Raw genomic sequence first — 15,444 nt, 5'->3', positions numbered from 1 at the left:
CCCATGTGAACTGATTAGAGAGGAGAGTGTATTTATAATGGAAGGCCCTGGATATGCTCACAGTTATGTGCCAAACTTTGGAAATAGAAATGATAAAGTGAGACCCTTTATTCTAAAAGAGTTTATATTACATATAGGGGATACAGCATGTTTGTGGATAATAGGACATAAGCAAAATAAATACGAAGTAGTTTCAAATTTGAGAAGATATTTAGAAAAGCCTGGGAGATTGAAAAGTCTTTTGAAAATGTAGCTTTTGAATTGCACCTTGAAGAGATTTAGGGGTTCCAGGCTGTGGAGGGAAAACAAAGGCATGGGAAGGCAGGAGGAAGGAGACAGAAGGTTCTGTAGGTGGGATAGCACAAGTAGGCCTATGTAGCTGAAATATAGCATGCCTGGGGAAGGGTGGGGGGAAGAGTAAAGAGTGATCAGTTTCAAAAGGTAGGCTACAGGAAGAAAATCAACAAGGGCTTTAATTTCCAAACAGGAATTTGGGCTTTATTCCCAGTGCAAATGGGAGCCATTAAGATTTCTTGAGTAGGACAGTGACGTAGACCTATGCTTTAGGAGTGTCATTGTGGTAGTTATATGAACAGTGGATTGCAGAATCTGCCTGTTGGCAAGCATTTACTAAGTATTCACTGTGTACCAGGTACTGTGCTAAGCACTGGAGATACAGTAGGCTAGTTAGATGATGCAGTGGATAGAGCATTGGGCCTGGAGACAGGAAGACTTGAGGTCCAGTGTGGCCTGGCTGTATGACCTGGGCAAATCATGAACCTGTTTGGTTCAGTTTCTTCAACTGTAAAATGGGGATAACAGCAACTACCTTGCAGGGTTTTTGTGAGAATGAATAAGATAATATTTATAAATTGCTTAGTATAGTGCCTTACACATGGTAGATGCTTAATAAGTATTTATTAACCCTTCCCTTCCCCCTTTAAAAAAAAAAAAAAGAGCCTAAGACAGCCCTTGCTGTCAAGGAGCTCACAGTCTAATGGGGAGAAAACATGAAGCAACTATGTACAAACAAGATATAGACAGAATACATTGGGGATAATCTCAGAGGGAAGACGGTCAAGATTAAAGAGACTGTGACTTTAGCTGAGACTTGAAGAAAGCCAGAAGGTGGAGATGAGGAGCTCGACCAGGGTGGGAAGCCTATGGCCTCGAGGCCACATGTGGCCCTCTAGGTCCTCAGGTGTGGCCCTTTGACTGAGTCCAGGTTTTACGGAACAAATCCTTTTATTAAGGGGATTTGTTCTCTGAAGTTTGGATTAAGTCAGAAGGCTGCACCCAAGGACCTCGAAGGCCACAGGTTCCCACCCCTGAGCCAGACCTTTCTGGTATGGAAGATAACAAGGGAAAATGCTCAGTCTCCTGGGGGAGAAACAGAAAGGAGGCCAGTTTCATTGGAGTATGTGGAGGGGAGTAAGGTGTAAGAAGACTTGAAAAGGAAAAAGGTGCTTAAAAAACTAAACACGATTTTATATTTGATCCTGTAGGGGGATAGGAAGCCAGTCACAGGAGTTTATTGAGAAGGGAGATAACATGGAGGATAAACTAGAGGGAGAGAGACCCACCAGCAGGTTATTGCAGTAGTCCTGGTGTAAGGAGGTGAGAGTCTATACCCGGGGTGGTAGACGTGTCAGAGGAGAAAAGGGGGCCTCCCCTTCTACATGAGAGCTGTTCTCAAAGTAGAAGTGACAGGACTTGACAGTTGATTGGATATTGAGGGAGAAAGAGTGAGGAGAAGAGATGACACCTAGTTTGGGGGCCTGAGAGACTGGGAGGATAGTGTTAGTGATGTAGTTAGTGATGTAGAGCTTGGAGCTTAGGAGGGGAGACTAGGGCTGGATAAATTGATCTTGGTGTCACCAGTATAGAGATAATTACCGTAAACCCATGTGAACTGATTAGAGAGGAGAGTGTATTTATAATGGAAGGCCCCGGATATGCTCACAGTTATGTGCCAAACTTTGGAAATAGAAATGATAAAGTGAGACCCTTTATTCTAAAAGAGTTTATATTACATATAGGAGATACAGCATGTTTGTGGATAATAGGACATAAGCAAAATAAATACGGAGTAGTTTCAAATTTGAGAAGATATTTAGAATAGGGAAGGTGGTGGGAAGATTTTAGGGGAAAAGTTACCTGGAGGAAGGAAGGAGAGAGACCTCTCAGGGAATGCTTAATTTTATTCACTTACATGTGAGGCAAGTTTCTCAGCTTAAGAGGGTAGGGAGAGGGAGAACTATGTAGATAATGGTTTGGGGATGGATGAAAAAAATTGGAAAAAATGTTATGGTGAGTAGAATAACGAATTGATTAGGAAGATGTAGTAGGATGGTCTTGTTCCAGTGAAGGCCCAGTTTGGATTATGTAGCAAGTTTTTAGTGAACCCACTCAGCACGGTTTTATGATTTTTCTTAAGCCTCCTTCAACAGCTTGTGAGTAAGACTGAGCAAGGGATAGTGGGAGTGACTAAGGCAGGGCACAGTCTTTGATAGGGAAGAGAATGGAGCCAGTGCAGGGGTGATGACCCAGGACAGAATTGAGGATAGAGGGATTAGAGGTCGAAGTGAGAGCAAAGAGCAGGCCTTGAAGTGGCAAGGCAGAGCTAGAAGCGGAAAAACAAGTTGTGATCAGATAAAAGGTCAGAGTTCATGACCAAGTGGTGCATTTGTGGGGGATGGCAAATTCAAGGTATGTGTGGCTGGGTTGTTGGGGAGGAGTAGCTCATGGGAAATGAGTAAGTGGAATAATTAGAAGGTTAGGGCATTTGAGGGAGTGTTACGATGTGTGTTGAAGTCCCCTAGTGGGAAGGCAGGAGTTGGGGCAAAGAGCAGTGGATGGTTTTAGTGTCAGCTCTGCCAGAGACTATTTGTGGAACCTCTTTAAACTTCAGTTTCTCATTTGTAAAATGAGGGGAACCCAGGAGGTGGAGATGAGAAAGGAGAACATTCCAGGCCTGGGAAACAGCCAGCGAAAATGCTGGAGTAGGGAAGATGAAGTGTTTTGTGGGAGAAAGAGCTCAGAAGCCAGTGCTCCATTCTACCCAGCTTCTTAAATAGCATGAGAGCTGCCTTTGGAAGACTTCCTCTGTCTCTCTTTTTCCCCAGGTCCTAGCAAGGGTGTACTCTCTTGAGGCTCACAAGAGACTTGGATTTTGAAGATGTTTGGATGTTCTCTTTTTCCACTATCTTTCCCAATCCCATATTTCTCTAGATTGTCCGTGACTATATTGAGCCATGTAGATTAGCGTAGAACTCTCTAAAGAAAGCACTGGAAATAAGATGAAGGAGGGGCAAAGCTGGCGTCTGCTCCCAGAGTAGGAGCTTGTAATTGGGGGTAAGTTGGAGGGAAAGGAGACTGGATGCTACTCTGACTAGTTATGTTTTGTGCTGTTACTTAACCCTATCCCCTCATTTTACAAATGGGAAACTGAAGTTTATAGAGGTTCCATAAATAGTCTCTGGCAGATCTAGCACTTCTGACTTAGCCCATTGTTCTTAGCTCTATATCCCTTTGCCTCCCCTAAACTGGGTGAAAGTTTTAGAGAATGAATACTAGTTCTGCTTCCAGTGGGACAAAGATTGTCTATTGGTAAATTTAGTCACTTGAGGTCAAAGTCCTTCCCCTTCATTTCTTCTTAAGAGTACCACATGAAAATGCAAATACTCTGAGTAGTAGTAACCTTTATCTTCTAACCCTGTATCAGGGATTAGCTAGAAAAAGATTTAGGGTCTGGTGGGCCTTGAAGAAAGGAAAAGGTTGCTGAAGTGGAGTAGCTGTTTCTTTGCTTGGTACCCATCGTAATACCCCTAAATCACCTCTATCCATCACTTCCTTACTAAAAATTCCTGGCATAAGTATTCTATGCAGTAGGTGTATGAAGCTGAGGCCAGGAGAGATGAAATGCTATATAAAGATCACATAGAATTCTACTAAGTTTTGAAAAAAATGTTCTTTCAGCTGTGCTGTACCAACTCTTCAATATTAATATGCTACTGCTCTCCTCTGTGGGATTCCTTTTTTGTGCAGTAGCTTTTTTAAATGCTTTATACAAATTAGTTTTAAATGCCCTAAGATGTTGATTTCTGTCTGTGGGGTGACTGAGTGTTTTTACTTCATAAGTCAATCTTTACTATAGGGATGCTTCCTGATAATCTGCTAACCACCCTTTCTTTTAAGGGTGCTACTTTTCTAGTGACCCAGTTAGGTTTTTTAACCATAGAGGGATCCGGGACTCTATGTCCCTCTCCCCTCGTTACCCAATCACTTGACAAGTCTTGTCACTTTTGACCTCCGTAACATCTTTTGAATCAGTCACCTTTTCTCCAATCACATTGCCACCACTCTTAGTTCAGGCCCTTCTTACCTTTTAATTGGGCTATTACAACAGTCAGTAATTGATGCTCTGTTCCCAGTCTCTTCCTTCAATGACCCAACTTCCTGAAACTGGCATGATATTCTTCCTGAGACATGAATCTCTCATTGCTGTGGTGGTCCAGAAAAACTAGTTTCTTTAGGTCTGGCCTTTTTCTTAATGGATTCCCCTAAAGTCTGGAACACTTCTGGAAACTCCCTTCTCCCATACTCCCTGTTAGTAATACCCTCCTTATGATAAACATCAGAGATAAAACTTTCAGAGAGATAGTTCTCTTAGAAAACCAGTTTTAGCTTTCCTTAGATGCCTGAAGTAACTAAAGTTAACAAAACTAGGAGGGAGGGTTTGTATATGCAAAGAGGGTTGATTAGGAAGTTAATTCCTATCAAGTGATGAATTCCCCCTCTTTTCCAGCCCCCCATCTGTTTGAGCTTACTGGGTGATGAACCTTTGGAACGTCTGATTGAGTGCCTCCCCTTCTTGTTAAGAAGCCCCAATTCCTGATTGGTTCCTGAGACTGGGATTCTCTCTCCTTCTTCTTCCTCTTCTTCCTCCTCTTCCCACACACCCTCTCAGGCAGAGCTGGGGGCTTCTCTTACTTGCTTCTGTGGAAACCTAGACAGGAGATATGTCTGGAGATTTTCCTGGAATTAACTTCAGCTAAGGGCAACAGACTAAAGACAGAAAAGGACCCTGTAGGTCAGGGTCCAGTCCATGTGATCCGGGGCGGTTGGACCATGGGTTGTATGCGTTATTTCTTTTGATCTTCATAACAACTCTGTGAGGAAAAGTAGTAAAGACATTATTATCCCCATTTTACAGACAAAAAAATGGAGGCTGAGTGGTTTTCACTCATTGTTACATATTAGTTGGTAGTGGAGTGATTCAAACTTTGATCCCTCCTGACTGTCTAGCAGGCTCTCCAATATATTGTGCAGTGCCTTTATGATGAAGAAATGGTAAGGGAGGAGTCTCAGGAGTTTGTACTAAGATCTGGGAGGAGTCTCTTGCAGGATAGTTTTAAAAATTGTATTGATTTATTTTTACATCACGTACATTTTCCAAAGTATCCTTCCTCCTACCACTCCCAGAGAACTGTCACTTATAACAGATTTTAAAGAGAGAAAAAAAATTGGCAGAGCTTAAGCAGTCTTTCAAAAAAGTCTGACATATTTAATATTCCACAGCTATAGTCATCCCCACTTCTGCAAAGAAGCTAGAGAGGTATGCTTCTTGGTATCTCTTTGTAGGGGTCTAACTTAATCATAATTTTGCAGCATTCAGTTTTGATTATTTGTTGTTCTTTACATTAATAGGGTCAGCAGTGTGTACATTGTTTTCTGTGTTCTCTTTACTCTTCATGAGTTCGTATAAATCTTCCCATATTTATCATTTCTTATAGCACAGTAATGTTCCAGTACATTCATGTACACCAGTGATGCCAAACTTGACACTAATGTAAGGATTCTCGCTAGCTGCTAATTGACCTAGAAAACCTCAAATTAACATTATCTGTATTGTGTTGTGTTTTTATTTCTTTCATTAAATATTTCCCCTTTGTTTTGACATCTCTGGTACACAGCTTGTTTGGCCACCCTTTAATTAGTGGGTATCTATTTTGTTTCTAGTTCTTTTCTACCACAGAATGTGACACTATTTACTAATGCATTGTTGGTGGAGCTGAAAATATTCTACTGATTCTGAAAAGGAACTTGGAACTATATGCTGAAAGTCACTAAATTGGGAGTATTTATAGCAACACTTTGTTACAACAAAGTATTGAAAACGAAGTGGAACATTTGGGAATTGACTAAAGAAGTTTTGACTTGGCATTGTAATGGAAATATTATGCAATAGAGAGTGATAAAAAGGATGATTTTAGAAAAACTTTGTAAGATTTGTGTGAACTGATGCAGTGAAATGAGCAGATCCAAGAAAGAGATTATAGAAACACTTCAACATTGTAAAGAATATCAACTTTGAAAGACTTAAAAATTGTGATCACTAAGGTAACCAATCACCGCTCTAGAAAACTAATGATGAAACACACTTCCTACCTCTTTGTGAAGAAGTGATGAGCTGTAAGTACAAAATGGAACATGTATTACCAGACAGATCCATTAAAACACAAGATTTGTGTTTTTGTTGGACTATACTTTCGTTTGGAGAGAGAGATAGAGTGATAGTGATGGGGAGGAGAGGGAAGAGAGAAAAGGAAAGAGTGTCAATAAAACATTTTAAAAACCCACAGAGAGGAGACCAGAGAGGAGTTCATAGGGGAAGACAGACAGTGGGTCAGTGTTAGTACTACCATGTTACATTTAACGTACTTTTAAAAAGAACAAGTTGTTTTCAGTCAGTTCGTGGTTTTATGTACAGTCTCCCTTCTCATCTTTGTATTATGGAAATGGTCATGTTTGATTTTCTCGTTTGTAATTTTTTAAAGTTGTGCTGCAAGTTTTTTGCTGTAATATGGTGCCATTGTCATTCACAGATTTAAAGCTGAAATAGGCTGCAGAGTCTATGCAGTCCAACCCTCTCATTTTACTGATGGGGAAACTGAGGCCCAGGAAAGTTAAGGGGTTTGTCCAGGGTGACTCAGATAGTAAGCATTAGAGCCAGGGACTTCAAACCAAGTGCTCTAATTCCAGAGTTCCTTTCCAGTGTACCATTGGACCACCTTTGTGGTGGAATCTCTTAAGTCAGAAGATATGGACATTATGGATTCTTTCCAGCTGCCATAGCCTGAACGCCATCAAGACCCAACCTCTGGTGACTTGACTGTTTATATTCCTTCCCTGTCCTTCCTACCCCACTTTGGATGTGTTCACTACTTGCCTCACTGCTGAAGGTAGTTAGTTGCCCTTGAGTTCTTCCCTTGTTGCCCATCTATGCTCCTAGCTGTGGATATCTCCACTTAGGCCTGTAAATGTGGGAGGTAAAAGTCTATTGTTTTATGTAACTGGCCAGTTGACTACATCTGCCGTGACCTTTTAAAATCCAAGTCATTGCTATGGTGGAGCAACTTTATGGCTTCAACATCCTCATCAAAAACCTGTTGCCTCTAGGAGAAATACAAACTCCTCATCTTGGCATTTAAAACTCTCCACAGTCTAGCTTCTAGTTGACTTTTCTAGATTTACAATCTAGCCTGCCTGCTCCTCCCCTGAACTTGATATCTCCTTTCCTGCTTCCCATGCCTTGGCACAAGGTGTTACCTCCCTGTTTGTACCCTGATTGCCCTTCTTCCTCACCTCTGCCTCTTAGATTTTTCGATTCCTTCAAGGTCTATCTCTTTATCTAGAAGCCTTTTCTGATTGTCCTAGTTGTTAGTACAATCTCCCTCCTCAAATTATTTTATATTTACTTATTAATCAATCACTAAACATTAATTAAGTACCTCTGTGTGCCAGGCACTGTGCTAAATGCTGGGGATACAAAGAGAGGCAAAAGAGCCCCTCAAGGAGCTCACAGTCTAATGGGGGAGACATCACTTTTCTGTTTATAAGCTGTATGTAAGTTCCATGAGGGCAGGCACTGCTTTTCATCTTCTTGTTTATAGTGTTCTAGCAAGCTGCCTTCTCACATGGATAGTGCTTAATAGATGCTTGCTGTTTTGAATTGAATATGTATTTCTTTTTTCCCCCTCTTTCCTTGTCCTAAAACAATCACTGTGCACTTAATGGCTTATCTTTTTTCTTAGTACATTTATAGGCCAGAAATGAATATATACAGAGTACCTAAGCTATATATCTTTAGGAACAGTCATTTGGGGATCTGGAGTCAAACTATCTAACTTTTAATAGTTTTTTGGTTTGTATGTTCTGTTTTTGGAAAAAAGGAATAGTCCAGCTACCAGGAACTCCCAGGTAACACACCCACATTAATACTAGGCTCTCTGTAATTTTAGAGCCTTGTATATCTTGAATGGGATAATAAGTAGGTATCAAAGTGTTAGCAGTTTGTGTGATGGGATCATAATACACCTTACATATAGGTCTGTGAGCTATATTATAATCCCATATAGAATGATAAGTAAAAAAAAGTTCTGTGATATTTTTCCTTCATGGTATTCCAAATATTTAAAAACTTAGTATATAACTTTTAACTAGAAACTCAGGGAATAAAGTGGTAGAGTGAATTTGAAATTTGAGTTAACCAGAAAATCCATTTTGTTTCATCAGTTATAAAGAATTTTATTTTTATTTTTTTCTTAGCGTTAGTAAATAGAGTACTTTGAGTATGGTGCAGCCCATCTGTGTTGTCTTGCCCTTGTTTTCAGTCTGGGCATCTATTCTCTTCAGACCTGTGTACATTTGGAAAACATAGGAGATCGGGTTGAACATGTAGTTGAGCTCCGCAGGTATAAATAATATTGGGGATGGGGCAGAGTGAAAGTTTGCTTTACTAATGCAACTTGTTGCTAAGACCTAGGCATCTATACTGATTGTTCCCAAAATCTTAGGGCAGTTTTAATCTTTAATAACTTAAGGGCACTTTTGGGACATCTTGTATTTGTTTTTGATGATACCTTTAAATTTGTACCGAAATTACATTTTTTTACAAAGCCTATAGCTTCTTTTTGCCTTCTCTAAATGGACAGATTAGTCCAATTAGGGCCAATATACTTCTGAAATGGAGGTCTGAGTTATCTGGTTCTAATTGTTATCACTCTCAACAGATTTTTTTTTTTTTTTTTTTAACATAAAGGCTTCAGGCATTCTTTGCTTCTGGCCAATTCTACAAAGCTGTTACCAAAACAGCATGTGAAGTAAGAAAGAAATAAGTCATCCCAAACAAAATTGATTGCTTCCTTCTGAGAGATGGCAGATTTAGAAGTTTCCTCTGAAATAAAATTCGGATTTTAAAGGAACAAGGATTTAGGAAAAGAAATCCAAGGAATTATAGATTAATTACCATTTATTTAACGTGTACCTTTATAATAGGTGATCAGACAATTTTAAAATGTTAAATTATATTCAGAAACAAAGACAACTGCAGTAAAATCATGTTTTTGCAAAGTTCCCTTTTAATGAAATATCAGGTATAGAAAATGATAATGATTTTAAAATAATCTTTTGTTGAGTTGTGGAGTATCCTATTTAATAAAGGAAGGGTCTTTCATATTTTCTTTCAATCTCTTAAATAGAATGTTAAAAAATTATTTTAAAAATTAGAAACTTAAAAGCAAATGGCCAGTTTCTACTTAACATAGAATGAACTTTTGGTTCTAGTACATGCCACAAAAATGGTTTTGCATGAAAGTAAACTCACTAATAATTTAGCCTTCAGTAACAAGGTTATTGTTTCCAACAAATAGTGGAAAGGAGAATTAGTAGTACATATTTTTGAAAAGACATTTAAAATACTCTAAGTAGACAAAAATCCTTTTGATTCATTTCAAGTTCTATATTGAAAAGTAGAATGTAGCCACTTAATCTCAGGAGATTTCCTTTGCCTGCATTTTGATGTAGTGCCATCCCCATTTACAAACATTGATGGTAATACTTGAGTCTGAACTTGACGCCAGGAGTGTTGCCCGCATGTAGGCCTCAGAATCAACTCATTAAAAGATATGCCGCTACAGTATTTGTGTTGATCCTAGTCATTAGCAGTTTATCAGTCACATATGCCTTTTCTCGAAAAATCATTAGAAGTCATTTTTTTCATGTTTTTTAGATACTTCTAAAATCTCTTCAAATTCAACAAGACAGACAAATGTAGAAAGTCCAGATTGAGATACTAAGTAAGGTACTGTTTTTTTTAACAAAGATGTATTTTAACAATTAGCTGGATTTCATTTAACACTTCCATTTAAGAATTTCAACTTATATTCAGAAAAAGCTAAACATTTTCATGGAACAGTTTTCCTTTTAATGTGAAAAAAATAATAGTAACAGCTAGCATTTATATAGGCAATAATAATAATAATAATAATAATAACAATAACTAGCATATAAGCCAGATTAAAACTGCACTGAAAGTTTCAGAATACCCTGTTCAGTGCTTTAATTTTTTTTTTTTTTTTAGGCAGTTGGGGTTAAGTGAGTTGCCCAGGGTCACACAGCTAGTAAGTGTCAAGTGTTTGGTCTGAAGCCAGATTTGAACTCAGGTCCTCCTGACTTCAGGGCCAGTGCACTATTCACTGCGCCACCTAGCTGCCCCCTAGTGCTTTAATTTTTACAAAGCACTTGATATATGTCCATTCTATTTGATTGTCATATGAAATAAAGTTCAAAATATGCTTCTTGTATTGTTGTACAGTTGTGTCTAACTCTTCTTGATTCCATATGAGGTTTTATTAACAAAGATACTGGAGTGGTTTGCCCTTTCCTTCTCTGCTGGGTTAGGCAAAGGTTAAGTGATTTGCCCAGGGCCACACAGCTAGTGAGTGTTTGAAGCCAGATTTGAATTCAGGTCTTCCTGATTCCAGGCACAGCATTCTATCCACTGAGACACCAAGCTGCTTCCTGGCAAAATATGCTACACCAATGTAATTATGTCCCTAAATACAACTTGAACCATAGTTCTGTTAAAATGCAGATTGAATGGTGCTTATAGAAAAATACAAACTTTCCAGGAATGCTTTTTAGCCCGTTATAAAACATTATTTTAAGGAGGAAATGAGCATTTTTTTTAAAAGTGCTTACTGTGTGCCAGGCACTGTGCTAAGTGTGCTCTACAAATATCTTATTTGGTTCTCACAGTAACCCTGTGAGGTAGTTGATATTATTAGTCCCATTTTTTGGATGAGGAAACAGAGGCAGACAGAAGTTAAATGATTTGCCCAGGATCATACAGCTATTAGGTGTCTAGGGCCAGATTTGAACTCAGGTATTCCCTGACTTCAGGTCCAGTGCTTTGTACCACCCAGATTCACCCAGATTCCCAACCTAGATGGCATCTCTATTCCTCACTCTTACTGTTCCATATCCAGTAAATTGACATGTCCTGTCATTTCTACTTTCTCTCTGGACTTTGTAGTTGATGATTGGTTGATCATCCCAAGTCTCTTCCTCTGTTTAATCCATGCTCCACTCAATTGTCACATTGATCTTCCTACAGCACAGGTTGGATCATATCCCTTGCCCTCCTCCCCTAATCCTTACTTAGTAACTCCAGTGAGTCCCCAGTGGGATCAAATAGAACATCCTTTGTTTTACATTTGTCTTTCCAAGCCCTTGGTACCTTTTTTAGTCTTCTTACCCTTAGTTTCCTCCACATACTCTGTGATAACAGTGACCCTCGCCTCCTGGCTGTTCTCCCGTTTTACTTGCTGTGTTCCGTGCCAGGAGTGCTCCCCCTTCTTATCTCTACTTCCTGGCTTCTTTCAAGTATCAACTGAGTCCTGTCATCTGAAACCTTTCCTAGTCTTCTTTAATCTTGGTCCTTTCCTTCTGAAACTGCCCTCAATTTATCCTATCTTGTTTGTATGTATCTTGTTTGTACATGGTTGTTTGCATGCTGTTCCTTGTGAGTTCTTTGAGAAGAGGGATTGTCGTTTGCCTTTATTTCCACAGCAGTTAGCACAGTTCTTAGCACAGAGTAGATGCTGATTAAAGTGATAGTTGACTGAATGACTTGGTAGGCCAGAAATCTTATGCCCGTGTAATGTAATGTCTTCGTTGGTACATCGAATATTTTATCCTGTAATACTTGCTGCGATTGACCATTTATCTCTGAACTCTCCAGACTTCCTTCTTTACCATTCCCCTCCTCTGCAACAGGTACTTTCTTTTTCAGCTTCCTTTTATGTATTCTTTCCCCATTAGAATATAAACTCCTTGAGGTCAGCAACTAGCTTTCTTTTTGGTTACCCATCTTTATATTCCCAGCATTTAGCACTGTGCCTGGCGTGTAGTGAGTGCTTATTGATTTAATTTGTTGGCATACATATTTTTTTTATAAGACTATCATTATTTAGTAAACAGTAATGTACTCTTTATTTCAGAAAAACCTTGCCAGATGGACCATCTAGACCGAATTCTGTTATCTGGCATCTATAACGTACGCAAGGGAAAGACGCAGCTCCATAAGTGGGCTGAGCGCTTAGTTGTTCTCTGTGGGACTTGCCTTATTGTATCTTCAGTGAAAGACTGCCAGACTGGGAAGATGCACATTTTGCCCCTTGTTGGGGGAAAGGTGAGAATGACAGATGAGAGTTACTCTTCATTCTTTTAGGTTACTTTAGGTAAGGAAAAGACTGACCCATACTTGCTTGTGTTTTATATTCCGGAAGTGTTTTCAATATAACAATATAATTTTGGTTGTTATATTTATAAGCCCACCTTGAGAATTCTGAAATTGTGAATATCGAAGGTTCTACCTTTAATAATTTCTGGTTTTGTACATATTCTTACAGTGAAATAGTTTGCCACTCCTCAAAAGTAATGACATTCTGGGTTTGTGTTACAAATGAATGATATGAAGTCATTATTACCTATGGATTCAAGGGAATTACTTAACATGATGACCATTCCTTATGTTTTATGTTGTTATATCTTGCGATTCCCCTACTTGGTGCCTAACTGGCGTCATCATGGAGCCTGCCTCTCCCTGTGATCCTTTTGTCTTCTTGTTTTAGGTGGAAGAATTGAAACGGCGGCAACACAGCCTTGCTTTCAGCTCTGCAGGAGCACAGGCTCCGACATACCACGTCTGCTTTGAGTCCTTGGCAGAGTGCCAGCGGTGGTATCGGCAGGCCTCCAAGGTGCGGGGGCTGCACTTACTCCCCTCCGACTGTGTTCTAGCTCTCAGCTCTTCTTCTTGGGCTGTCTCCATGAATGATAAATAATGAGTGATAATACATTTTTGGGGAGAGTCTGCCCTCAAATACACAGCTTATTCAAAGGCTATTTATTATATGTTCTGTAAACATAATCCCAACATACATGTTTACACATACATATATCCATATATTTGTTGAGCATAAAAGTATAGCTATACTTTTGAAAAGATTTTCATATAAATTAACTAATTTTATCCTCATCCCACCCCTTTTAGAGTAGGTAGGTAAAGTTGTTGCTATCTCTTATTTTGATAGATAAGGAAATGAATATCAAATTACTTTCCCAAGAATATGTAGCTTAGTAAGTACTAGAGCTGGGACTAGAATCCATTTCCCCTCTATCTCAGTACTCTTTGCTCTGTACCTTTCATGACCTTGTTGAACTCTGATTTTATCCTTAGTGATGTGGCAGTGAACTGTATAATATTGTCATTCTAGATGTAAAGACCTATCTTCTTTTGGCTTGCTATGGGCACCTACCTGGCCTCTTAGTATGTTTGCTGTTTTAAATCCATAAAGACCAACAACTTTAAAAGTTTATCTAGATTCCCTTGTTAGCCTAGCCTCTTTCTGCCTAGTTGTACAGTAGCTTTGCATACTCATTTTAAAAGTTAAAACAGTTAACCTTGAATCCAAGCAGTGCAGAAGCAATAAAACTTGCAATTATTGAGTGTGGAGATATGTAATCAAAGCATAAATGACTTCCTCATGGCATTTCCTCATTTTTTCTTAACTTGTTTCTCTAGTCCATATTACATGATTGATTTAACCTTTAACCCTTCAGTTAACCCTTAAATTTCTATAGTTTAAACATTGTATTGCTTTGAATTCTCATTTCCCTAAGGCTGGCTTTTGTCGTGAGTAGTTATCCCATGCTTTGGCATATTATTAAAAGCAGCTTTATATTCATACAAACTGGATAATCTTAAAATTTGTCTTGTGGCCTGAAGTACTCACTTTCGCCTTTGGTAATTTCATTTCTTTGGATTATTTATACCTCTTTGTAAACAATACTCACCTTGATGGGGGAGAGAAGGGATGAGATGGGGAAGAAATGAAGATTAACTGATATTTCTGATAGTAACCTGATTTCTTTGCCTGATTATTATTGCACATCCTTGTAATCAGTGCTGCTCTTCATGTTTTTTCCATCCTCAGCTGTTTCATAAATGTACTAATATACTTGCTCAGTCACAACTTTCTTATTCAGGTGGTGTCGCAGAGGATGAGTACAGTTGATCTCTCATGTTATAGCCTTGAGGAGGTTCCTGAGCATCTCTTCTACAGTCAAGATATCACCTACCTCAACTTGCGACATAACTTTATGCAGTTAGAAAGACCAGGAGGCCTTGATTGTCTCTACAGGTGTGTGAGAGCTATTTTCCTTTACATTGTAGAGTTTTATATTATTGGATTAAAATTGAAAAACTACTTATATCTTAATGATCTGTGCCTGAAAGTGAATATGCTAAGTTACCATATTTACTCATATAATTTGCCTCCATTTTATATTTTTTTACACTGTTCCCTTTATTTCAGCAATGCTATCCCCAAGACAATAGGATTTCCAGAAATATAGCTACCACTTTCAGTTCAATTTGATAAACATTTCTTAAATTTTGCACATAACACACATTGTTCTTAAGAGATAATTTGTTATTCTCCCTGACTACCTGTTAGGTGAGATCTTGTCATTGGTGATGAGCAATTTAGATTTGCAGTTCCATGGAAGAGTATATTACTAAGATAAACTATTTCCAATATTTTCCTCTGGAATAAATTGCTTTTGGCATGTTTTTTTCCGTAAGATTTCAGGGTCATTGTTTCAGTTCTTAGATACATTCTACCCTTACTCTTTTCTTTCCCCAGCAGCTAATTCTTCCACCCTCCTCAATTTTAAACATTATGATCTCTGTAGTTTATATTTCCAGTTCTTCCTACTTTCCTAGTAGGCACTGGCCTGTTCCTCTCCAAATTTCAGGTACTGAGAGCATCTACATAAACCAGGTAAAGAAATTTGGGAATTGCCAGCTCCTATTTTGAAATTGTGAACTCTGTCATGGCTCACTTATTGACCCTGTTTCTCAAAACATAGGCAAATAGAAAAACTGCCTTTACTGGAGGAAACTTAGTAGTCTATAAGGAACTAGATTCCAATTTGTTCCCCAAAACTTTAATAATATAATAATTAATATGGTTTTGTTCTAACAAAAGCTATTTAAATTATGTCTTTTACTTAATATATATGGTTATTTAGGAGCAT

The 15,444-nt window shown here is 38.7% G+C and overlaps 1 protein-coding gene across 3 annotated transcripts in view; it reads left to right on the top strand.

The window, feature by feature from the left end:
• The window catches only part of PHLPP2 (PH domain and leucine rich repeat protein phosphatase 2), a 98,247-nt gene that overhangs the window by 43,618 nt on the left and 39,185 nt on the right, over positions 1-15,444 (top strand). For 2 of the 3 annotated variants that reach the window (XM_027847621.1, XM_027847622.1), the window contains exons 4-6: positions 12,345-12,535; positions 12,978-13,103; positions 14,392-14,546. In XM_027847621.1, coding sequence (XP_027703422.1) covers positions 12,345-12,535; positions 12,978-13,103; positions 14,392-14,546 — 472 coding nt within the window. Of the gene's footprint in view, positions 1-7,077; positions 7,166-12,344; positions 12,536-12,977; positions 13,104-14,391; positions 14,547-15,444 lie in introns of those variants that run through there. The other variant, XM_027847623.1, reaches the window with a different exon arrangement.

This window comes from Vombatus ursinus, unplaced genomic scaffold (genome assembly GCF_900497805.2).
Source record: "Vombatus ursinus unplaced genomic scaffold, bare-nosed wombat genome assembly UNPS02005286.1, whole genome shotgun sequence".
In the NCBI taxonomy this organism is placed as follows: domain Eukaryota; kingdom Metazoa; phylum Chordata; class Mammalia; order Diprotodontia; family Vombatidae; genus Vombatus; species Vombatus ursinus.
This window is presented reverse-complemented; position numbering and strand designations above follow the sequence as displayed.